This window comes from Panthera pardus, unplaced genomic scaffold (assembly GCF_024362965.1).
Source record: "Panthera pardus isolate Hobbes unplaced genomic scaffold, ASM2436296v1 HiC_scaffold_24, whole genome shotgun sequence".
Taxonomy (NCBI): Eukaryota; Metazoa; Chordata; class Mammalia; order Carnivora; family Felidae; genus Panthera; species Panthera pardus.
Window position 1 is genome coordinate 123,502,879 of NW_026526810.1, and position 26,006 is coordinate 123,528,884.

Sequence of the window (26,006 nt, forward strand, 5' to 3'; positions counted from 1 at the left end):
AAATAAGCATCTATCTTGCTTAAACCACAACCTGTTTTGGTCTATGAAAACAGTTTAAAACCATGTAAATGATATCCTAACACATGGAAGCTAGCGATGGTTATGTCTGACATAGTTCAGTGATCCAAGGGATCAAGTTATAGTATCAAGTATCCCACCATAGAAATAGAAGTAATTCCTTATACTGGCATATAAGATAAGCATATCTACAAAAGGATATTTTCTATTCTTGGAGACAGTTTCAATGACTAATATGAGGGGGTGTTTTTGTTTTTGTTCACTATTTCCATTGTGCAAAGATATGGAATTCTCAGGGACAAAACAGAGTATTTATACCAAAAAAATAAGTAACACTGTTTAGACGCCTCAGACTCTTTGCTTCCATATGATCATCCTTAGTTGAGAGCCAAGGTTGGTGGAAGCAGCTCGTATATCTTCTCCACGCTCAACTGGTTGCCACAGATTCCAGCCAGTAGGAAGGAAAACGGATAGAAGAGAATGTACCAATATCCTAGAATACGAACCCTGGGGTGTTTCTTATCATTTTTTGCTCTCATTTCATCACCAGGAACTTAATCAGATTGCCACATCTTAACTGCAAAGAATGCTAAGAATCTTGCCTTGGGCCCAGGAAGAACAGGATAGGTTTTGGTAGACCACCAGCAGCTTCTTCTGCATTTGAGTAGGTGAGAGGTCCAAGAGAGGGGGAAACAACAACAGAGAGAGAGAGAGAGAGAGAGAGAGAGAGAGAGAGAAAGAAAGAAAGGAAGGAAAGAAGTCTAGCATCAGAATTCTCAGCAGCAACATTTTACATAAGTAACCAATGGAGTAAATTTTATGACATTCAAGTATTTAAAAAATGTGAGGCAGGAATTTTATATCTAGCCAAACTGTCCTTCAAATATAAAGGCCACAGATAAATAGTAATAAACATGTAAGAGATCAAGAAATATTGTTTCCATTAGCACTTCCTGAAAAAATATGGTAAATATTAAGCTTGGGACACCCAAGAATCTAGGGAAGAAACTTCAGCAAAAGACTTGAAGGTGAACACTGCATATGCCTAATGGCAGAACTATACACTAAAAGAAAGAGTAATTGAGTAGTACATAAACGTTACATGTTCTGATAATGTATAACTAATATAGTGGATGCAAAATAGGAAGAGAAAAGAAAATGAAATGTAAATAAAGCTTGCCAATTGGCTGGGAGTTAAAGGTTACAGCTTGCAGCTCACAAATCAAGATAGTAGAAGCTTAAGCTCATGTAAAAGTCCAAAGATTAAGAAATTTTGGTAATTAAGATTCCACTGTTGGTGTGAGAAGGGGAGAAAGAAAAAGTTATGAAATAATTTTCCCATTGTGTATAGTAAACCAATACATAATAACTAAAAGAAACTAACAGGATTAGTATAAACAGTTTCTCAACTTCACTACTGACATTTGGTCAGATAATTCTTTGTTGTGGGGAACTTATCTAGTGCTTGGGAGGATACTTAGAAACATCTCTGGCCTCCACCTATCATGCCAGGAACAATCAAAAATATTTCCAGACATTACCACCTGTACTCTGGGAGGCAAAATTATCCCCAGCTGAGACCCACTGGTATAAAGGTGTCAGTACAAATGCAATCAATAGAACCAAAAGCCAAACCTTGCTAAATAATAAAAAAGAAACCTCCTTCAAAAAGGGCAAACAAGGGGTGCCTGGGTGGCTCAGTCGGCTAAGCGTTCGACTCTTGATTTTGGCTCAGGACACGATCCAACAGTTTGTGAGATCGAGCCCCACGTTGGGCTCCATGCTGACAACACACAGCCTGCTTGGGATTCGCTCTCCCTCTCTCTCTTCCCTTACCCCTACTCCCCTCTCTCAAAATAAATAAATATTTTTTAGAAGTGCAAAGAAAACAAATCACAGAGCAAGATTTTATATTATTATATATATAGTTTAAATAATTAAATAACAAAAGACAATGTAGCAGGATAGAAAACAAAACTTCAGTTATATAAATGAGTTTAACCTATTCATTAAACTCTGAAGATTTTTTAGGGCAGCAAAAAAAGCAAAATCTGAATCTATGCTATAATGCAAGCAACACACCTAACCTGAGATGACCTCGAAAGGTAAAGGATGAAATTACGGGCAAAGACAGATCAGGCAAATATAAATGAAAAGAACACAGAGGTCTCTTAGTCATAGGCAAAGCAAAATTCAATCCAAGAAGCATAATGAAGCAAAGAATGGCATTGTCTTTCCTTTTCTTTTTTTAAAATCTCTAAACCCAACGTGGAGCTCAAACTCATGACCTTGAGATCAAGAGTCACATGTTTTTCCTAGTAAGCCAACCAAGCACCACAAAGAATGACATTTTCTAGGGTCAACTATTACAAACCAGAATGAAGAGAAGACATTTATTAATACCTAGGTGCCAAATAACACAGCAGCAACTTTCATAAGCATAAACCGCATGAAACTGAAACCCACTAGTGAGACGAAACTAACACTCTTGGTAAACCTGGATGGTCAAGTGAACAAAATAATCAGCATACAGAATATCTAAACAATGCAATCAGTAAGGTAGAAAAGGTAGAGAATATACACTTAACTCTTATATACGGATAGAGACTACATCCTAATATAATAATACAAAAAGAAGTTCCTGAGAAAGTTTTTGGAAAAACAAATTCAGCATTAAATGACCACAGTGCAATAAAATTAGAAAATAATAAAGCAGAGCTAAAGCACTGCACAAAGGAGTTTATGTAGCATTAGAAACCCACATCAATAAAGATAAAATGAATTAAACATCCAACTTATTCATGACGATACAGTAAAACCCATTATCTTCATTTAAATATTTTTTCCTAGCCAAATATATTCAAAATCAATACAACTTTCTTTTCTCTCAACGCTTCAGCTATTTATGAAAAGTTTTAACAATAAAGGCAAAAATTATATTCTAATTTCAATGTATGAAATGTTTAAATACATCTTAGTTTTCTTGCCAAAAAAAAAAAGAAAAGAAAAAGCTTAAATCTAACCTAACCATGCTTCTATCAATTTCCAACAGGAAACAGAACAGATGGTCAGGTTAAACCAAACTGAAAGGATGAAACCATTAAATCCAGACTGTGAGAAACTTTACAGGTCACACAATCCAGCTTTTTTTGACAAATGAAAGGGAATAAAAAGGTGGGGTAAGAACCGAAAAATTAGAAGAGACTTAAATATCAATCAATCCCAGTGTATGAATCTAAATTGGATCCAGATTCGATCAAATAGAACTATAAACTAACAAAAACAGGTATTTGATAATATCAAAAAACTGTGACATTTTTAGATGTAATAATGGTATTATTGCTTATGGTAAAAAGAAAAAGAATCCTTATCTTCAGAGATACGTCTTAAAACATGTATGGAAGAAATAACATGTGTGTGGAATCTGCTTCAAAATAATGTGGGAAAAGGAAGAGAGGAACTGTAAGTGGAAAGAGCTGGGGTCCCCGAGGAAAAAAAGACAAGACAATCTTCCTTGACTGTAAGAAAAGTCATCGTGGGCCCCCAGCCATCTTGTGATCTATGCCTGACTGACCAGCACTATTTGCCCAAAGCCTGTTTCTTGCAGAACTTCCTGAGATATGTTGAAATTGCAGAACAATAGATGCCAGGAGATAACAATTTTAAGGGAATAAAAAAAAAAACGTAAGAACAAACAGCCACTATCAGACCAGGAGATAACCTAATCACATCAGGAACTAGGAATCAGTGGTAAATCTCCCAGTGCTGGTCAAAACCAAAGACTGACCTGACGCACATTCTTGAGCTATCTTTGCAAGATCTAAACCTTTCTGAGCGCTCAGATACCCAGAAGTGATGATGCTGACCTTTGAGGCCTGGACTCTGTCATCTTAAGATGACTTCTGCCCCAATTCCATGCTGAATGCCTCATAGTACAAGTCCCTTCATGAATACGTAAGTACCCTTAGCCTAAAATTTCCCCAGTTTTATTGTTCCAGGAGACACCGCTCTGGGAAACACTCCAGGTGTTTTCCTTTACTTTTTCTCCTTTACTTTACAAATAAAACCCTTCCTTTCCCTATTCTTTAGCTTGGTTGTGTCTGTTGGCCCCACAGCCACCAACAGATGAACCCAAGTTCAGGTAACAGAATGGACAGGTATGTGTGATGGAGAACTAGGCATGGGTCACAGTTATGGAGACTGAGTGATGGGAACACGGATATTCATTATATTATTCTGCTTACTTTGTGTACATTCAAAATTCTTCATTCAAAACAAAAAGACACATGTCAAGCAGTCTTCACACCAAATAAAGAACCAATTTCACACATATGTGTATTCTATTTTTCAAATGTTATATGTTGTTATGACAAACAAAATTCAAATTCACTTTAAAAAATACTGCTAGGTCAGGGGGGCGCCTCGGTGGCTCAGTTGGTTGAGTGTCTGACTTCGGCTCAGGTCACGATCTCACAGTTTGCGAGTTCGAGCCCCGCGTCGGGCTCTGTGCTGACAGCTCAGAGCCTGGAGCCTGCTTCGGATTCTATGTCTCCCTCTCTCTCTGCCTTTCCCATGCTCACGCTCTGTCTCTGTCTCTCAATAATAAATAAATGTCAAAAAAAATTTTTTTTTAAATACTCCTACGTCAGGGATAGGAGGGGGAATTGGAGGAAGGTTGTCAACAGGTACAAAATTCCAATTATAAATAAGTAAGTACTAGGGATGTAATGTACAGTATGATGACTATAATTAACACTGAGTGCGATACATAGTCGTTAACAAAGTACATCCTAAGAACACTCATCATAAGGAAAATTTTTTTTTCCTTTTCACTGAATCTATATGCGATGATGGATGTTAACCAAACCTTTATAGTCATCTCACATATATGTAAATCAAATCATCAGGCCATACACCTTAAACTTACACAGTAATGTACATCAGTTATTTCTAAATAAGACTGGAAAGAAGCAAATAAATAAGACAGAGAAAAAATTACTGCTGGAACTCAGGAAGGCCAAGACCCAGAGGACTAAATGGCAGAGCTGGACTAAGAAGCAGGGTCAACGCCACCCTGCTGAGGAAACATGACAAGAGCCATGGTCAGGGTTCATGCCGTACCATTTACATAAGTGTTCATTCATGGAAGAATTCCCAACCACAGGAAGTCTGCCATTTGTAATTTCTAAAATTTAAAAACTACCCTGCCCCTTAATCTAAACAAAGCCATGCTTCATTACCCCAAACGTTAACACAATATTTGTAAAGTACCAATACATTTCATTCATAGAAAGATCCCAAAGTAGAGATGAACCTTGGGCAACATGCTGCCCCCCAACATGTGTATTTGAAAATCTGAGTATAATCTTTGACTCCCCTAAAATTTAACTACTAATAGACTGTTGACCAGAAGACCCAACAACATAGGCCATTAACACATATTTTGTATGTTCTATTTACTGTACACTGTATTCTTACAATAAGCTAGAGAAAAGAAAATGCTATTAAGAAAATAATAAGGAAAAGAAAATACATTCACAGTATCATAAAAATTCCACACATAAGCAGATTGGCTTAGTTCATACCTGTGCTATTCAAGGGTCAACTGTATGTATATTTCAAAGAAAAAGGAATGAAGTATCAGTTATACATGCTTTAGTTAAGTAAATACAAGAAAGCTACCTCTGCAAATGTAATCAGGTGGGAAGGAAAAGCAAAAACAAAGTCAGTATCCCAAGCAAGCAATCAGAAACTGTTAAGTTTTCAAAGGAAAACCGTCCTTACCCTATAACATCAATCACATTCAAGAGCTCAGTGTCGAGCAACATAGAAGCAGAAATGGGTTCCCAGAGATTGTCACTTGCTATGATTTTCACTCGATGGAGACCTTGATAGTTCAGCATCCTTCTTAACACCTTTTGGGAAGATAAACAGAATGCAGAGAAGTTCACAACTGTGTTTATAGCTGTTGAATTACAACCACAACAGCTGAAGTATCTTCGAAAATCAGCATCCTGGATGATAGTGTCCATATTATTTCTCAATAGAAATGTGCCTCCTTTGGAAAATAAAAGCACTATCATTAAGATAATTTACTTGGTGGGAATGTAAAAAGAAAAAAAAAAAGAGGTAAAAATGTTCTAGAGGGATTTTCCCTCTGACTTTAATGGAATCCACAACAGACCCTTAATAGTAAAATAAATAAAACCACCACCATAGCTGCAGATCATTAGTTTAAAAGAAAAAGGAAACCAGATTCTAATGTTCTTAATGCTTCCTTCATATGAAGCGGACACAACTAGAGAGACACATGTAAAGTCACAAGGAAAAAACCGTAAGCTGTGAAATGTCAAATCTGGATAGACAAACAATTCCTCACCTTCACTGCTAAGACCCTGCCATGAAGCTGTGCCAACCGCAGGGTCACCCAGGACACACGCACTAATTTGTCTTCCACTCGGGGCTATTGCGGCTCTCGTCAGCCCTGTGCTCCCAGAAGCCACAGCTTTTCACTAACCTTGAGCCTCCATCTTATACTAGCCCCCTGCTCCACCTCCCATAACCCCACAACGCCCCCTCCACCACATTCTCACCACTACACTGATAGATAACGCCTGCAGCCTGGAGTTGACCCTGAGTTACAGGCCCTGGCTGCAAGCCACCCTATCAAACCCCATGGCTACAGAGTGAAGTGCACCGTTGCTCCCAGTGAACACATTGGGCTGTGCAAGGCTCAGAGTCCCCAGCTCATCTACTCCACCTTTCATCCTTGCTTCTCCCCCAAATCCCTGTACTCTCAATCTTCACTTCTTTGCAGTGTCCACGCCTGCCCTAGCAACAAGGGGAGTTCCTGTCCATCCCATATTGAAGATTCCAACTCCAGATCACCTCCTTTAATAGAGTTCCCTAATCCACCCAAGCAGAATGTCATCTCCTCTCTGCACCTTCTGACAACCCTGCCTGGGCATTATCCTTCTAGAGAACTTAGGACTGATATTTCAGTTGTCCACATGGGACTCTTTAGTCCCCAAATGTGAGCGCCTCTTGGGCAGCAACGGTATTTTTTCTATCTTTATCTTCCAAGTACATAGGGAAGGCCTGACAAGACTGGAGTTGAGTCAATGCCTGCTTGGGAATAAATGAAAGAAATTTAGTGGATATTACCTGCTCAAAAACATAAGACATTTAGGGGCCCCTAGGTGGCTCAGTCAGGTAAGCATCTGACTTCGGCTCAGGTCATGATCTCATAGCTCATGAGTTCAAGCCCCACACTGGGCTCTGTGCTGACGGCTCAGAGCCTAGAGCCTGCTTCAGATTCTGTGTCTCCCTCTCTCTCTGCCCCTCTCCCACTCACTCTGTCTCTCTCTTTCAAAAATAAATAAAAACATTTAAAAAAATAAAAACATAAGACACTTAAAGAATTTTTTACCTGAAACAAAATAGAACCACAAAACTGTGTTTCTTGGAGGAAACACAAACAAATGGAACTGAAAAGTAAACTAAAAAATATCTCCACCTTAAAAGTTAAATTGCCATTAGTTTCCCAGTGACAGAGGGTCATTATTCTCAGTTTTTCCTTTCCTGAAAAATAGCAATCATAGTAGTTACCTTGTATGGAAGGGAGTGAGAATTAAGTGGAGGCAAATATTTAGGAAAAGTGACTCAAAAAATAACATACTTTGCAAATGTTAGTTGCCACCTATTTGTTAATCACAGATAGAAACATATAGAACATTCCAATAGAATAGGCATTCTACAGAAAATAATAATGAGACTGCATACTGGAAATTTTGATATTGGATGTGGAACTATATAAAATTTCTGGACATAAAAGGCCCCATTTTCAAGTTCCACTTTCCTTTCCACCTGATGAACTCTTGAACTGGACCAGAAGTGGCAACAGTCTTACAAGCAATTCCTCCTAATATTTCAACAGAGCAACTGGCATTCAGATCATATGAGGGCAGCAAAATTAACTCATGCCTTCTAGGGATAGTTTTGTTTGTAATAGCACAACAAAGTAATCAATGACATAGTCATCAGAAGTGGCTCAACCACTCAGCACCAAATTAGCAGTTTTCTCTTTTCTCCTCTTTACCTACATCATGTAACTACCCCTTCCTTCTTTCTCAGAAAAACTCCTTGCTTTCCCCAGAAAAGTGATTGAGACGCTTTTCTGGCTACTCCAGAATCTGTGCTCCCTGAGATGCAATTACAAGACCCCAAACTAAGGTCTTTGTTCTTTTTCATCTTCGCCTCCTTTGCTCAGTTGAAACAAAAAGAAGCTACATTTGTCTAAGTCCTAAAAGTCTAAAATGATGCTGCTGTTTTTATAATCATCATCATAATTCTACAAATAATAAATTTTAAAATGGGAAAATTCAACACAACTCTTTAGACAATGAAACTTGGGGTTCACAGGGAATTACAGACACTTTAATCAGGAATTTAAACATGACTACGTTTTTGCTCAAATTTTATGTCAGAACTAGCAAAACAAGCATCTGTGCTGTAAAAAATACAGTGTTCCTACTTCTAATTTCCATGGTACCATAAGGGAATTATTTACCAAAAACTTAAAGATAAAAAGATTTAAAGTTGTACAGACCTTGATATAATTGATGTCAAATGACCTCTCATTCCAAATCTGCAAAACAGAAAGTCAGAGTCTGAACTGAAAGTGAAGTGTCAGAACGTAGACATGATCACTCAGACACCACTGCTCTCATCATCTTTAACATAATCTAAAAAGCAATTTTTCTGGGGCGCCTGAGTGGCTCAGTCGGTTAAGCCTCTGACTTCAGCTCAGGTCATGATCTCGCAGTCCATGAGTTCAAGCCCCACATCGGGCTCTGTGCTGACAGCTCAGAGCCTGGAGCCTGCTTCCGATTCTGTGTCTCCCTCTCTCTCTGACCCTTCCCTGTGCGCGCACGTGCGCGCTCTCTCTCTCTCTCTCTCTCAAAAATAAACGTTAAAAAAAATTCTTAAAAAGCAATTTTTCGTACTTTATGGAATGTCCTGTTCTTGAATTTATAGACATGTCATAAGACAACATAACTTTTTACAATTAAAATATGTTTTAAAACCTTGAATATTTGGTGGATATTTTTCAAAAAGTCACTTATTCCAGTGATTTCTAAAACTGAAATATCCATTCAATCATTCAACAAATCCTGACAATGTAATGCGTGCCAGGGACTATATTAGGTACTGGAGACCTAACAGACGTGGGGAGTGTTGTAATAATTCTTACAAGATCCCACCAGTACACCTAAAGCCAAGTATTGTAAGTACATCATAGAAGTAATTTTTTTTAGCACACATAAGATCACAGTGATGTGCTACATCACAAAGGCAAATTCTTAATGAGGATAGATAAAAGGAAGATGCACAACTCTCGCTGGTTTAGAATCATGACGAGGTTTTAGAATTGAAAGAGAACATCCAAGACCTTCGTTTTGCATCTGAGAAAACTATTAATAACAGAGACGGCCTAGAGTCTAGGCACTATAACTCATTTTACTCTAGTGATACAGGAAAGTATTTTTTATCAAAGAATCTCCTCACCACAGCACATAAGTCTAAAAGAGATGTGAATTACCCATTCTTTATCAGAAACATTTTCCAAGTGTGACTTTACCATAATAAAGCGCTACTTAGATCCAAATCTACAATTAGTTTCACTACAAATTAAAAAATACCCTGACATTTAAGAATGTTCTCAAATACAAACTAATTTCCAATTATAGTTTGAAGAAAGATAACAAAAAACAAAGTATATCGTTGCTTCTGGCTCCCTACAACCCTGGGCTTATCCCCATGTCCTTTGTGATATCACAATTTCAGCACCCAGTTTCTCTCTCTCTCACTAAACTCCTTAAGGGCTTATTAATCTTGGTATCCCTAGAATTCAACAGTTACAGTGTCTGCAACACAGTAGGAGCTCAATAATTGCTTTCTGACTGCTGAACACTTTTAAAATCAATTTTGACATATGGCATATTAATATGCAAACATGTATGGAGACCACTACATGTACGTGTAGGGCTCTGAAAGGTACAGTGCCTCCAGCCTGCCAACAGACCAGCTGGAAAGACATCAGATTTTACATTTTTTTTTAATCATTATAAGGTGTTAAATAACAGTTTAAGACAGGGTAGGCAGATTTCAGCCAGCCTGCCAAATCCAGCCCACCATTTGTATTTTTTACAACCCAAAAGCCAAAAATGGTTTTTACAATTTTAAATGGTGACATTTTAAAGGGCTATATAATTACCTACATAATATCCTTAATACTGCCTTTGACCCACTAAACCTAAAATATTTAGTCTCTGACCCACTAAGAAAAAGTTTGCCACCGTCTGGTTTAGAACAGCAGGAGATTCAGAGAGCAAAGTGAGATTAATCATTAACCAGATAGTAAATGTGGTATTCTTGAATAACTAGAGAAAGGAGGGAAAGCTTTCAAGGAGAACTGGGGCTGGAGTAGTATCAAAATCAAAATTAAAGAAAGAAAAAGTTCAGAGAAGGTATACACTCAGTACAGTTTTCAAAAGGGGCTAGAATTTGGATGGGAAAAGAGGAGGAATAAAAGGTCACATACTTAATTTGTTATCAGATGCCAAAGGAACAAATTGGGTCTCATGACCACAAAATGGTTAGTAACAAAATGCCACAGAATCAAATTGCTTTAAGAAATTACAAATAAAATCCAAAAGTTAATCAAGGTTTAAATACATTACCAACCCCAATATAATCAATGTCCAAATCATGATAATGCTTGGCGCCCACAATCCAGGTCATGACGTAGTAGGCAGTCAGCTGAAGATTTACATAAGGCCAGTTGAAACCTTTCCCCAGCCATCCAGGGAATGACCATGGCAACCCTGTAGGAAGGAAAAGGTAAAGGTGGGGTGGGTATTACAGTGCTGGCAACCATCCAAAACAAGGCAAAAGAAACCAAAAAGAACACAGGGTAAACAAAAAGCCAATAGAGATCTTATTAGAGGAAAGCTTATATATCTTGTGTGTATTCTCAAAATCCCTTCCAGTTTATGAACTCAGGAACTCCTTCCTGAGCCCTAGAGTCTGGTTCCATAATTCCAAATGCTCTTTCAAGAAAAAGAAATAAGAACACACCCTCTTGAAGATACTTACCCATGGAAAGAAATGTAACATACAATTTAACTCAACATGCCCACTGCCTGCTATAGGGATATTTAATATACAATTTCTTCCCTCTGAAGTCAAATCAAGGAGTTCTTCTGAAAGGCTTATGCCTAAGTATTCCTACAGGTTAAATATAATACAAATTCCTCTTTCACTAGTACATCTTCTTAAAACTTAAGTCTCCTTAAAATACTAACTAGTCAGATAATCAAACTCAACAAAACTAGTTTGTCATCATTATCAATATAAATGCCAATGTCTCAACAGGAAAATACCCCTTTGTGGTATGATATAAATCAAATAGCCCACATTCTTCCAACACCCTAATTATTATTTTTAAGGAAGAAAATGAGAACAGTAGACAAGCACTAATTACAATTCTACATCCTAATTTTGTTACTAACATATCAAAATAAGCTCAACCATTAAGTTCCTCAATTGTTTATATATATACATATAAAAACAATCGAGTTCACCACAAAAAAAATTCAAAACTAAAAGAACAAAATGCTTATTTTTCTAAACTCAGGAGGAATGAATGCCTAAGTGTGTATCCCATAAAAAATGTGACATTAAAATACTGGAACATTTTTAAACAATGAAATGCTAAATACATTCTATAGGCCCACCATGTGTAAGTCTTTGTTAGAACATGGTTCAGCATGCCAGATTTTCTACATTTAAATGAGAACTGACCATGAAAGCAGCCCAATGGGGGAGTACGTGCTGAAGTCAATGATGCTTTTTTTTTTTTTTTTTACTGCTCACAACATTTCTGGAATCTCTTACAAAAGACCATTTAGAAAGAACACACTGACTCCTCATTTTTTTTTTAATTTAGAAAAACTCGTGCTTGTCCTTTGATTGTTGAAAATGACCTTGAAAATGACTTGAAATCAAGCCTATAAAATGAATTTTCGTTGATCTCACTCACAAGGCTGAATGGGTAAGCCTGTTTCAAAAAATCAAATTCATTTCAAACTATGCAAGGATGTCATCACTGTGTATTCTGCAATATTTTACGGGTCTGTGCACTGCCACACGAAACCTGTAAAGTGAATGCAGTAGTACGAGTTGAGAAATCTTCCAGCGATGCTGCCTCTAGAGCTTAAGCTCCGAAAGGGCAGAAGGTAGCGGCTGGATTGTTGGGTATCCCCAATGCCTAGAACAGTGCCCACCACACTGTGGAGGTTCAAAACATACACTTTATGTGTACGCCTTCTAGAAATGGCACCTACTACCGCATGTAATGCATAATTTCGCAAAGAGCTGGGATGTACTATAACGCCTACTGACAATTTTCTCTCTGCCCCAAAATTTTACAAATTTTGATGAGAAATTTTGTTGAGGAAATTAGTTTAGCATCACAAGAATGGAATTAGGTTCTATATCTGAATTTGGCATTTACTAACTATCTGACCTAAGTCAGTGGCATAACCTCTCTAAGCCCCTACTGCTTCTGTAAAATGGGAAGAGTAATGCCTTACTCCAGAGGTATTACATACAAAGAGCAGACATAAAATATAAAGGCAAAGAAAGGATCAAGCCTGGCACAGGCTTTGCGGCTGGTAGGATAAAGGTAGTATTAACATGGTTAGTACTTCAGTATTAAGAGTAACTCCATATAAATAATTCAGAATTTGAAAGTTAAACAGACTGCAAAAGCATTACAAACTTCACTTCTTACCCATGAGTATAATATTAGGGTTCCGCTTCTTAGCTTCCTTCATTAACCACCACTCATATCCTCGGAAATAATTCTCATCTAATGCATAGTGCATGTGGGAGGGTTCAGTACCATCTGCGTGAGAGAGAGCAAAAGAGAAAGGAAACCACCCTTTAATGGTGTTTCCTAGGGCCACTCTCCCCTATACACACACACATTTCAGAGAAGGTGTATTCCGGTTCCAATCCTGATATGGGCAAATAAGAATAATCTTAGATAACTTGACAATGCATGATCAAAGTGTATTATTTCACCTTTTTTCATTATTCTAAGTATCGTAAAGGTCTTGAAAAATAAAACCACAACTTTCTATTATAAGCAGGGTTAAAAGGAGAAGTGTTATCAACTCATGTAACTGAAGAGTCCTTGGACTATGTTTCCCTGGGCTTTTGGTCTGGTCTGTCTGGAGTTTTCAAGTCCCCATGTCCAACTTTGAGTTCAGATCACCTCAGCTTTTAACTTCTCCATCCTAAATGTAAATCTTGAGCTCCTTAGCCCCATTCTCACCACCCAGGCCTTGAGCCTATAACGTGCCTTGTTACACAAGACAACAGAGCTTTGAGGAAAAAAAAAAAAAAAGGAATGAGTATACATCTACACAACCCCTCTGTAAGAAAATTCTATCCTAACCTCCATAGTGTGTCAAGGTAGATAACTGATATCCTGGTATCTGTCCTCATATGTCACCACATTTCACAAACATCTGCCCTTGTTAGGAAGGGTCTCACGAGGAGTGGGGCCTTGCCTCTTAAAGGTAAACATCAGAATTCACAAGAACTACCTGAAGAATTTCACTTCAGCAAATGAAGATGGCCAGTCATTATCAATTCTGCATCAAAGGGTGGACAATAAAATACATGTCCTCTTACAGTAACTTGGGGAAAGTTTTCCTTATAGAGGTTTCTTTCATTTGTGATTTGCATTTTTTGCTTTCAATATTAATTAAACACTAATGCCACCACAGAGACATATCTCTTTAACAAAAGTTACTCCCGAGTCACCAACAGGAACACATGTATAAGAGACAATACTGTAAAGTTCACTACAATGGAATCTGGCCTGTAAATAATAAGCTGCATCATCATCGGGAGAATTTTCTTCTTCCTGTACATTAATTGACTACATGTTCTACATAAAGTCAATCAAAATGGTGACAGTGAAGACTGAAAATTTAGTGGCTAAAAATAATTTTGTTTTTAAAAGAGAAAAGGCTGGGGTGCCTGGGTGGCTCAGTCGGCTGAGCGTCCGACTTCGGCTCAGGTCATGATCTTACGGTTCATGAGTTCAAGCCCCGCTTCGGGCTCTGTGCTGACAGCTCAGAGCCTGGAGCCGGCTTTGGATTCTGTGTCTCCTTCTCTCTCTGCCCCTCCCCTGCTCACGCTCTGTCTCTCCCTCTCTCTCAAAAATAAATAAACATATTTAAAAAAATAAAAAAATAAAAGAGAAAAAAACTGCATCTCTGAAATACTGATGACATATTTTTGCCACAAATTTATTTAAAGCTAATAACATAATAATATTTTACATGCTTTCTATGGTAAAAGCTTTCTTTTTTTTAATTTCTCAATAAAAACTCCTGTCTCTATGCTCTGCCTCGTGAAAATAGCTTTTTTAAAAACTGTGGTTTTGTTTGCTACAAATTAATTCAACTAAATAAGCCATCTAAAGTCCAAATGCCATTTTATGGGAAAAGTGAGTATTTTGATATAATATTTTTTTAAGTAGAGTAAAAGACGAACAATAAGAATGTACTTAAGCAATGATCAACATCAAAAATGTTGATATCGTTTACATTCTGCTTCACAGTCCCTAAGGTTAGGTAGAGATTAAAGTGCTGAAGGAAAATAAACCCATTTCCCAAATCTCCTACCTGTAGTCTGCCCATCACCACCTATCTCCACTTTTAGAATATGCAAAGAGGCACCGAAGTTTGGCTGGGGAAAGAAGGAGGAGTGTTAACATTGTGATTCACCGCATGAAGGACAAAACGTGACAGTGACTAATTACTGCCTTTGGTTTGACAGATGAGAAGACCAACTTCAAATCAACAGCCACTTAATCCAAAAGTAATTTTCCATTTTTTTTAAAAGCTAGAAATGTGAAGGTGACCAATTCTACCGCTGAAATTCACCATAGCTTCAAACATATCACAGGTGCCATTAAATAATTATTTTTTCATTACCTTAAAGAGATAGTCCAATATTTGAGAACGATAGGGCTCCGGGTAATTTACTAGAAGTCGGGAGGTTGCCTAAAAAAAAAAAAATTCAAAAGTGTGAATAAAACAAATCCAATCATGAACAGGTTTTCATAGTGCTGACATGCACCACCTGGCATGCCCGTATTTAGCCAGCTTGTGGGCAAAGTTGAGCTGAGGAAAGTCATTTCCCAGGTTACTTGTTTACCTGCCTTTATTTCGCCCATCGCTAGGTGAATAAGGCTGTTGTTTGCCCAACAGCTAAAACACAGGTTCGAAGCCACGGCATGTTTCTCTTCTGTTGAGATGCGGGTTTGCCGGAAGGTAAGTTAATTCTATGATGAACCTCGTGATTACAAATTTGTCGCGAGGAACTTAACTCAGAGAGTGATTATTAGAAGAAATGAAACTTAGAAACTTAGGTTCTCTATCATTTATTTATTTGTTTGTTTGTTTATTTGCTTGAGAGAGAGAAAGAGAATGAGACAGTACATGCAAGCAGGACAGAGGGGCACAGTCGGGGGGTGGGGAGGGAGAATCTTAAGCAGGCTGCAGCCCCAGCATGGAGCCCAATGCAGGTCTTGATCCCACAACCCTGGGATCATGGAAAGGATGAATAACAAGTAATCCTTTCCCTTCAACATCTTGCAGGAAATTAAGCAGCAATGCTGAAAGGAACCAATACTCTCCCATCTTTACCGGAGATTTGTAAGTGGCATTCCTATTAAGAATGATCACACACACACACACACAAAAGAATGATCACACAATGATCCCCAGGCCAAGGTATACTAAGGAAACCTCACACAAGACTGGTATCAGAATGTATGGAAAGATAGAGGTGGAGGATGCAGGGATGAACACGATCACATCTAACCCATGGGCAATGACTGCTTCAACAAAGAACTCACAAAACCAGTAGTGGACCAATAATGTATCTTTTGGGGAGCAATATACATAAGGGGAATAAAAGAAATGTTTTAATATGAAAGAGTGGCACGTCCCTAGGCTTAGAAGCCAGACAGGCTCTACGTTCAAACCACTGACACCAAGGGCAAGATACTTTTATACTCAATGTTCTGTGTTCCTACTCTCATGTGTGTTACCGCTGACATTCTAGTGGCTCTTTTAATCTCTCTCCCTCACACCCACAATCTCCCCAGCCCCTGCCACTGAGACGCAGACCCATGGAGCTACCCTCTATTCACTTCAAGTTCAACGCATCCCCAACCAAACATAGCACTTTTTCCTTAGTCTTTTCCTTCTCCTGCATTTGTTATCTTAGTAAAGAACCATAAACTCAGGGCTACCTTTCACCAACTTCCCATCCATCTTCAGTCACCAAGACCTCCTTAATACTCTCCAATCCAACCCCTGACTTCAACCCTATTTCCTTCATCCAGGCTGTCCTCAATCATTACAACAGCCTAAAGGTTCTCCGGGCCTCCTGTCTGCCTCCCTGTATTCTAGCTTCCACACTACTTGCCAGAATCATCTTCCCAAAATGCAAATCTAACCACGAAAGTACACTGTTTAAACCTGTCAAGACCTCCCCTCCACCAAGAGCTTTCAGGATCAAGTTCAAATTCTCAGTTTTATACCCAGATCCTTTGATTATTTGGATCGTAACTCTGGACACCTTACCCAGCACCACTCTCATGTCTACTATCTGGATAGATCAAACCACTTCTCTTTCTTCTGTCTGGGATGCATTCCACACCCTCATTCGGCCAATTCCATTCATCCTCCTCAGGGAAGGCCCCTCTCCACCCCTCCCCACTGATGTGATGTAGGTGTGTCTCTGGCTTCAGGTCTACATCTCCACCTTAACTCTCCTAACCCCGGCCCCCTGCTCACTGCCATACTTCTTTGTCTCCCCTCTGAGTTCCTGGAGGACAGGGACTATGTCTTACTCAAGCTCATATTCCCATTTATTCTCTTGTTCGGCGAACATTTATTTAGCATCTTTTATGGTACTGTTTGTTGCACAGAATATGGGAGGCTCTGAGTCAGAGGGAGCCTGCACCCTGACTGCATCGCTTAGAAGCTATGTGACCAAGGGCAAACTGTTGTAAAGTAGGCTTTTTTACTCTTTAGAACTGCTTCAACTATTCTAAGACTAAAACAAGGTGTATGTAAAGGACACAGCACAGTAGCTGGCACACAGTAAGCTCTCAATAAATGACCAGCATTATACAAATTGTTTTTAAAAATATAGTCACTGTTCTCACCATTCTTACAGAATGGCAGAGACTCAAATACTAAAGTAGGTACTTTTTAAGTGAATGAACACAGTCTATGCACGATAACCTATCCTTGATCAGAGGTAAACAATGTTTCCCACCCTGAATCATGTCATTAGAACGGTGTGTTTTGGGGGGCGCCTGAGTGGCTCAGTTGGTGAAGCGTGCAACTTCGGCTCAGGTCATGATCTCGCAGTCCATGAGTTCAAGCCCTGCACTGGGTTCTGTGCTGACAGCTCCGAGCCTGGAGCCTGCTTCAGATTCTGTGTCTCCCTCTCTCTGTCCCTCCCCCATTGACACTATTTCTCTCTCAAAAATAAATAAACATTTAAGAAAATTTTAAAAACAGAACCCCCTGTTTGGAGGTTATTTTGCCCTCTATGCACTTCTATCCTTAACACAGGGAGCACCAGCTTCAAACAAACACACCACATCGTTATGCTGTTGCAAGCCTGTGTCATTCTCAACACAAAGGTGTTGTAAGTGAATAAGAGAGATGGGTCAATGGCAATAGTCAGTTCAGAGTAGTATAGCCAAATGATGACGTGCACCATCAAAGAATAACAAATTACCAACCACAGACCCTGAAAAAGCCCTGGAGCTGCTTACAAGCAGCCCAGGAACAAGCCTTAGCACATAGCTGACCCGGGCTAAGTTCTCAATTTATTGAGACATTTTACACCCAAATAAGTTTTTTCTGTAAAGATAACTTCCTCCTTTCTAATTGATCAAACAAGATGACACTGACGCAACAACCACATGCCAGATGTCATCCCAAACACTTTATATCTATCTTCACAATGCTCCCACCAGGTATCACAGTCTCCCCAGAAAAGAAACTGAGACCCTGAGAGATTAAATAGCCTGCCCATGGCTGTACAGTGAATGGCAGGGCCCAGAACAGACCCCTGACAATCTGCTCTTAAACCCACTTTTTTTTTTTTTTTTAATATTTATTTATTTTTGAGAGACAGAGAGTGCAAGCAGGGAATGGGCAGTGAGAGAGGGAGAGAGAGAATACAAAGCAGGCTCCGGGCTGTCAGGGCAGAGCCCGACATGGGGCTCAAACTCACGAACAGTGAGATCATGACCTGAGCCAAAGTCAGACACTTAACTGACTGTGCCACCCAGGTACCCCTTAAACCCATGCCCTTAACTACTGCCCCATACTGCCTTCCCTATCAGATCTGAATATTAAATGAGAACATTCCAAACACTACTGCCACAAACTGTTGTAGGTACCAGGGACTCCATACAGAAGTCTAAAGTGGGGTGCAAATATCGTGTTACAACCATTTTCATCTGTCAATATTTATTAAGCATCTAAGATGAGCACCTCACTACACAAAGGGACACTACTGAATGGATGAGAGTATCCTACTCTGAGTTATGAAACAATTCTCCTCATTTTACTAATTTTAAACGGAGTTAATAAAATAACCAAAGGTCTCCATTTTTCAGCAAGTTTAAACACTGGATTTAATGCCACAAGTAAAGATACTAAGACAGATGGGTCCCATTTAATGAAATATTGGCTATTTTAAGTTTAGACCCCAAAAATAAAAAGAAGGATGGTTGTAGTAAGGAACGCACACATTGGCCCATTAGTCCTGTTTACCCTGAAACACGCCAGCACCTTAGAGTAAGGTGGTAACATGAGAAAATAAAAGCATAAAAATCAAGAAGAGTAAGTTGGGTTAGGGAAAAGGTTTGTCCCCCCACCCCACCCCAACCGGCAAAGCAGGTCAGATCTGTTATCAACTATAGACCAGGTTATCCATTCTAGTGTAAGCCCCAATAGTGTGCTTTTTCTTTTTATAATGCAAATGTCTGACTCCAGCTTTGATTGCCAAGGCATCTACTTTTCAACAATTATGTTTTATGGCTATGTGTACTTAAAAATAGTTACTCTAATCTTTTTGGTATCTTGAAACCTTAGAGTTTTGCAAGTTCAATGATGGAAATTCATTAACTACATAGATCATTGCCAAATATAAAATATTGAAACATTTATTATTGAACACAGATTTATCTACTTTTGGTTTCTCATAACAGAGAAGCTAAAGATATTTGGATTTGTTAGTATACATGTCCTGTGCTATAATGAAAAACTGCTACTTTAAAAAAAAAGGTATATGCCTCTAGAAATTATGAAATGTATTAATTTGCCAGTATAGAGTATATTGGCTAGTAAAGTTCACAATTCCTTACTTGCTAGTTTTCAGTAAAAATTAAAGTTTCTAAGAATTAAGAATTCTACCTAATATATGTAACTAAAAGTACAAGAAATAAGGGAAACATCTCCAGGCAAGAAAAGTAGCATGTATTTTAGCTAAGAAAAGATATGAAGTGTGGAGATGCATTTTTGTTAAGGCAAATGGAAGTAATTTTGTCCTAACATACACAAACTAAATGGATACAGAAAGCACAGGAAAGAGAATAAGAGAGGAAGAAAGAATTTTACCTTGTGTAGCAAGCTAGCTAAAAATGAAATAAATTATAAAGATTTTTTAAAATGAGTTTTAATAAATAGTGTACTTCTGAAAAGTACAGCTTAATTTTCTTTCATCTACTAAAAGGACAGTTTTCTTGTGGGCACCTGAGTGGCTCAGTCTGTTAAGCATTCAACTTCAGCTCAGGTCATGATCTCACAGTCCAGGAGTTCGAGCCCCATGTCCAGCTCTGTGCCGACAGCTCAGAGCCTGGAGTCTGCTTTAGATTCTGTGTCTCCCTCTCTTTCTGCCCCTCCCCTGCTCACACTGTCTCTCTCAAAATTAAATAAACATTAAAAAAATAAATAAAAGTGCTGTTCTTAATAAAACTATGCAAGGTTTTTACCTTTTAAGTAATCTGCCTAGGAAATAAAGATTCTGTATTTTATCAAAATAATTTCTTGTGCTTCATTTTGTCTTTATCACCCCTTTGATCACTTAAGAAAATGAGTCTTCTCTATTAAAAGAACTTCTTTTTTTATATACAAGTATGTAACTTTCATATTTGCCTATAAAGTCTTTTGTAATTTTGGTTAAAGTTGATTAAATGGATAACTAAGTAACATTTCACCACAATCTATGATCCTATGTAATCAAGTATATTACTTTTTTTCAAATGCTTATTTATTTTGAGAAAGTGGGGAGAGGCAGAGAGAGAGGGAGAGGGAGAATCCCAAGCAGCCAGCAAAGCCTGATGCGGGGCTCAATATACCAAATCGTGAGATTGTGACCTGAGCTGAAATTAAGAGTCAGATGCTCCATGAACTGAGCCACCTAGGTGCCCCTGTAATCAAGTGTTTCAAAACCTTTTGGTATTTCTGACAAACTTCCCAGAATCAAATTCTAAATGAAGTGTTTTTAACCTTGAACTAACTTTAGGATTTTCAGGGGGATCCTGGAACAATCTCAGAAGATTTGTTCTTTCTCCTTATAGAAAGGGATTGTTAAACTAATTAGGCTTATTTATGTTAAACTACATGAAAAGCACTGTCAAATAAATAATGGAAAACCTTCTTTAGGTTAAATTTGTATGAATATGTGTGACTGATGTTAGTGTTCCAGAAATCATATGACATTCCTAGAGGCTTACTATGTGCTGGTCTGTTATCACTTATAATTCTAGTTATTATCTTAGAATGTTATGTCACAGGAATAACCAAAGTTCCTTGTCAACTACACTGTAATGAAGTCACATCAGGTGTTTTACATGGCTATTTTAAACTCTTTAAATGTTCCTATCAGCCTTACCAGGTAAGGAAGGCCACTTTTTGACCTTTAATAGTACCCTGAGGCCAAAGCCTCAGGATATTTCAGGCACCCTGAAAAGAGAGGAATTGGCCCAAATCTATAGGTATTATAGGTGAAGTCTGAAGGCTAGTCCTTGGCTTGGCTACCCAGACTTAAGGGACTTTTAATAGCCCAATCTGAGATTCCCGGGCAGGGATGCAGCATATTTGGAAGAGCCTATATGATAAACCTACTTACATAAGATGGCCAAAGATGTTTAAATATTTCACAATTATTACTCAAATCTTTGAATGCATTTCTAGAGCCCCAGGATCACTGACCTTTGTTTCAGGGGAGGACCCATTAAGCTTGGGACAATGGCTACAGACTGGATTTCAGACTACTATCTGTATAATTATTATAGGAGTGCTACTATAATCCTACTTAGATGTGTACTTTCTGGGTTACAACGTGCCCTACCCCCGACTTTTAACATCTCAGCTATCCTGGGTTACCACTGACTGCGATGCCTTAGCATCAAGATGGATCCTAGTGTATACCTTGACAGTTTTTTTCTTTTTTGGAATGCAAGTGCCTAAGGGCATCCTCCTCAAAGATGGCAATTTCAAATAAACACATTGCAGGCCACACATCTAGATAAAGAGCCAGGCTATGGGGGCGTGGTGGGGGCAGCCTTCTTTGTTTTAAAGATCTTGGTTGAGGGGCTTGGGCTGAAGCTCAGGTGGTTGGAATCCGACTTCTGCTCAGGACATGATCTCATGGCTCCTGAGTTCAAGTCCCACGTCGGGCTCTTTGCTGACAGCTCAGAGTGTGGAGCCTACTTCAGATTCTGTCTCTCTCTCTCTCTCGCTCTGACCCTTCCCCGCTCACACTGTCTCTGTCTCTCTCTCTCTCAATAATAAATAAACATTAAAGATCTTGGTTGACTTCAGTAACTGACCATTTAGGCTGCTTGTTCTTTCTCTTCCTGTACTTTAAATTCCCCCTCTTAAGTTTTAAATTCACCAATGAGTGAGCCGCAATAAAAGCAGGACCCCAGGTGTTTTCTCTCTCTCTCCCCCTCCCCACAATCTTTTTTTTTTTTTTTAAGCTTATTTATTTCTGAGAGAGAGCACGCAAGAGAGAGAGCATATGCATGCACACGTGAGAGGGAAGGGCAGAGAGAAAATCCCAAGAGGCTCCAGGCTGTCAACACAGGGCCCAACTAGGGGCTCAATCTCATGGTTCGTGAGCCAAAACCAAGAGTTGGAAGCTCAACTGACTGAGCCACACAGGGGCTCCTCCCCACAATCTTGCTGTGTGGCCCAGGTGTGCCACGTGCTTGCCAGGATCTGTCAATAGCACCTCCCTTTTTTTTTCAAAGTTTCCTGATGATTATTGCCGAGGACATCTTACAACCAAAGTAACAGTCATAAGGGCGAGTCCAGTCACAACACTGATTATCAGGAAGCTGAGATCAGTACAAAACATCCATTCAGCAAGCAAGCAATCAAGCTAGTTCTGAATTCATCTGAATATACAAGCTCCGTCTGACTCAACCCAACAAACAACCCATTCAAGAGTTAGGCCTTAACATTATCAAATAAAATTAGCTCTAGCTGTGATTTGGGGTACAATGGAAGGGGATAAAACAAAGACAGGAAAAAGGTTACAAAGGGCATGTGACAGAAATTTTTAGAGCCAAGAACAATCATGCTACTAAAGCAAGCTCCCAGGCCAAGAGGCCACCTGTCAGCAGGACCAGGGATCTCAGACAATTACCAGCTATGCCCACACAATTTTACACAAAGCTGGAATGGCCCCGTCTCCCTTCACGTAAGTCTTACGCAATGCCCAGGTAACATGAACCCACCCCAGTTGTCACAGCCAAGAAAGGATTAAGACGTGACAATTAAACACAGCTGATACTCTGGATGGGATCCTGGAACAGAAAACGGGCATTAGGAAACAACTAAGTAAATATAAAATATGAAAGTATGGATTTTCATGTTATCACTACTGGTGGTAACAAATGTACTTTACCAATGTGGGATGCTGATAACAGAACATGGCTGCAGCGTATTTGAGAAATCTGTACTGTTTTAGAAACTTGTCTGCAAGCCTAAAGCTATTCTAAAGTTAAATTTACTTAAAAGAAAAAAGCCTCTCAATACTTAGTATGAGAATCAACTGGTGTATTCGTTGAAATGCAGATTCTCAGGTCCCAATCCAGAACTACAGAATGGGGAGTACATTTTAACAACCATAACAGGTGATTCTTACACACCCTAAAGGTGGGAAGCCACCCTGGCTGTTGGCCCAATGTTTCCCCCTCCCTGCACACAAAAACAGCCACTAATGAGACACACAGGCACCGACTTTTCCAGCGGGCAACTCACCCCACCTTGGGCCTTGACCACTGCCAATAAACAAAGCCCCCAACACTAAACAATCCTAGACTACCATTTGATACTAGCATAGTCTAGCATTATAAACAAAACAAGTCTCAGACTGGCCTCTTACCTTCCTAAAGAGGCCTTGAGGCACCTGTCTTGCCTCCCAACACAAACATACTGTGCACTGGCCCCTGTGAAGCTAGCCAACTGCCCGCTGCACTAGTGGTCCAGGGCGTCCGACTCCCCGACCCGCATTGAAGCATCCTTTTGGAAAGAGACATGCTCCCCGGATCCTTGGCCATTTCTGGAGCGACCCTCAGGAAGGCCCTCTCCACGGCAAAGGGAGCCCAGGAGTGTACGAGGGTGATGGTGCGAGCCCCAGCCTTGTCACTATCGACACCTGTCACTCGGTGGATCTCCGGATCCTCGTCTACTAAAACTGTCTCTACATAGAGGCTCATCTAAAACGAGCAGGCGCCGGTTCCAACCCCGCACGCGCCCGGACCTCTGGCCGACGGGCGGCCGCCGGCAGCCGGGCCGCGACGGGACTGCGTCGAAACGCCAGGCTGCGCCGCGGGGGCTTATGGGGCGCCCCCCTGGCAACGCCGGCGCATCGCAACGCCGGCGCATCCCACCGCCCGCCGCTCACCCCGCCGCCGCTGACCGCGCCGATGCCATCGAACTCCCGGCCCAGCCCGTCGGAGTCGTCCAGCACGTACGCGCCGCCGGGTACCAGCAGCGCGCACAGCAACAGGGGCACGGCGGCGCGGCCCGCCGAACCCGCGGCGGCCGTCATGGCTTTCCCTCCGCGTTGCCGGGAAGCCTGGGGTAGGCGCTCGGCCATTGTGTGGGTCACATGACTCCGGCGCCTCGGGAGGCGGGTCCTGTCGTCGCCATGATGGAGAAGGGCAGGAGACTGCTGACGCCGGCGCCGCCATCTTGAGTGCGGGCCACACGTCGGGGACGATTGCTGTGAGATAGCTGACCCAGAGTGTCGTCTGCTCAGGCCCTGTGGAGTGTGGCCTTCATGTGTACTCACTTCCCTGCGCCTCTTCCGGCCTCACCTGCTGGGGCACGTTAGCTCAGGGGAGATGGATGTCCAAAGCCAGCCGAGAGAACTGGACCTTCCTTAACATCTCGGGGCACATTCACCACATGCCAATCTATGGCAAAGCAAGAGAGAAGACCCAGCTTGCAGCCCCCACTACGTCCTAGTTCAGGTGTCTGTCTCCTTGGTCGAATCACTTAGCTTTCTGAGCCTGAGTTTCCTTTTGCGTAAGATGAAACAAGAGCAGCCGCCGGGGGACATGGGATTAAACGAAATACAAGGTAATAGGCGCTCGGTAAATCCGAGCTGAATGCGTTGCACACTTGGCTAACGTTAGCTGACAGGGTTCTCCATTCTGGTAATCATTACGTATATTTGGCGTTTAGCTTCATTAAGTACCTTACGTAGCCCGTTGACATGGTTCCAGGCAGATAACCCAAAATCGATAGGGAAGTTGTGAATTGTCCTGGGATTCTGCCATTGCAGCGTCAGTGTGAGATTTCTGATTTTCTTGGTATCTGAGCAAACTGAAGAGACTGAGTGGCTGCAGAGAAAGCATTTCTGATCCCAAATCCGCCTTTCGCATACCCATGGAATTGGTTTTCGGTATCTACACAAGCCCTGGAGACCGCAAAATGGCAAAGAGAAGATCCAAAGACTATAGGACATGTGAGCCTTCATCTTCAGGGTCCTATTTGGAATCAGATTGTTTTTCCCCTTAACTACAAACTTAAGTTCCATGATCACAATTATACTAGGAGGAAAAATCTCCCATCTGTGCCATCCCAAAAATGCAGTTGTCAGGCCATTCTGCCATCCGTCCTTTCTCAGTGCATGATAGCAATGCTTGCTGTTTCTCTTAAATTACTGTAGATCTATTTTGGTTTACTAAGGAGGGTCCCAGCTTATTTCTATTGTTCTAACAAATGTTGATAGTGCCCCTTTCACCCTCAAAGTGATCTGGCTTGGGGCGCCCCCGGGGGGGGGGGGGGGGGGGGGGGCGGAGCTGATTCAAGGGTTTGACTCTTGATTTCACATCAGGTCATGATCTCTCTGTTCCTGAGATCCAGCCCGGCACTGACAGTGCAGAGCCTCTTAGGGATTCTCTCTATCCCTCTCTGTTCCTCCCCCCACCTCTCTCACTCTCGCTCCCTCTCTCTCAAAATAGATAAACTTAAAAAAGTATTCTGGCTTGGATAATAAATTATATGGTCCTGTATACATGGGCCACTTTTTTCTTTTTCTATTTCTTCTTTTCCCAATACAGCACATGCCTGAACTGTACCTTCTCTATCCATTCTGTGATATAAGACAATAACTACCCAGGTTCCATAGATTTACCTTCCCAGAACTCACTCTGATCCACCCCATCTAACACAGTAGTTTTTTTTTTTAATTTTTTTTTTAACGTTTATTTATTATTGAAAGACAGAGACAGAGTGTGAGCAGGGGAGGGGCAGAGAGAGAGGGAGACTCAGAAGCAGAAGCAG

General features: G+C 40.3%; 2 protein-coding genes across 23 annotated transcripts in view; one reads left to right on the forward strand and one right to left on the reverse strand.

The window, feature by feature from the left end:
* GALC (galactosylceramidase) overlaps positions 1-24,319 on the reverse strand; it is a 151,046-nt gene extending 126,727 nt beyond the window's left edge. For 4 of the 8 annotated variants that reach the window (XM_019461943.2, XM_019461945.2, XM_019461944.2 and 1 more), the window contains exons 1-7: positions 24,118-24,319; positions 15,096-15,164; positions 14,784-14,847; positions 12,875-12,988; positions 10,765-10,904; positions 8,627-8,665; positions 5,803-5,933 (exon numbers count right to left, since the gene is read on the reverse strand). In XM_019461943.2, the coding sequence (XP_019317488.2) occupies positions 5,803-5,933; positions 8,627-8,665; positions 10,765-10,904; positions 12,875-12,988; positions 14,784-14,847; positions 15,096-15,164; positions 24,118-24,312 (752 nt within the window). In that variant the 5' untranslated portion in view covers positions 24,313-24,319. Of the gene's footprint in view, positions 1-5,802; positions 5,934-8,626; positions 8,666-10,764; positions 10,905-12,874; positions 12,989-14,783; positions 14,848-15,095; positions 15,165-15,318; positions 15,573-23,595; positions 24,028-24,117 lie in introns of those variants that run through there. The other 4 variants (XM_019461948.2, XM_019461946.2, XM_019461947.2 and 1 more) reach the window with 4 other exon arrangements.
* The window catches only part of GPR65 (G protein-coupled receptor 65), a 143,483-nt gene continuing 141,781 nt past the window's right edge, over positions 24,305-26,006 (forward strand). For all 15 annotated transcript variants that reach the window (XR_008417285.1, XR_008417286.1, XR_002083595.2 and 12 more), the window contains exon 1: positions 24,305-24,797. The gene's annotated coding sequence lies outside the window, so the exon portion shown is untranslated. The remainder of the gene's footprint in view (positions 24,798-26,006) is intronic.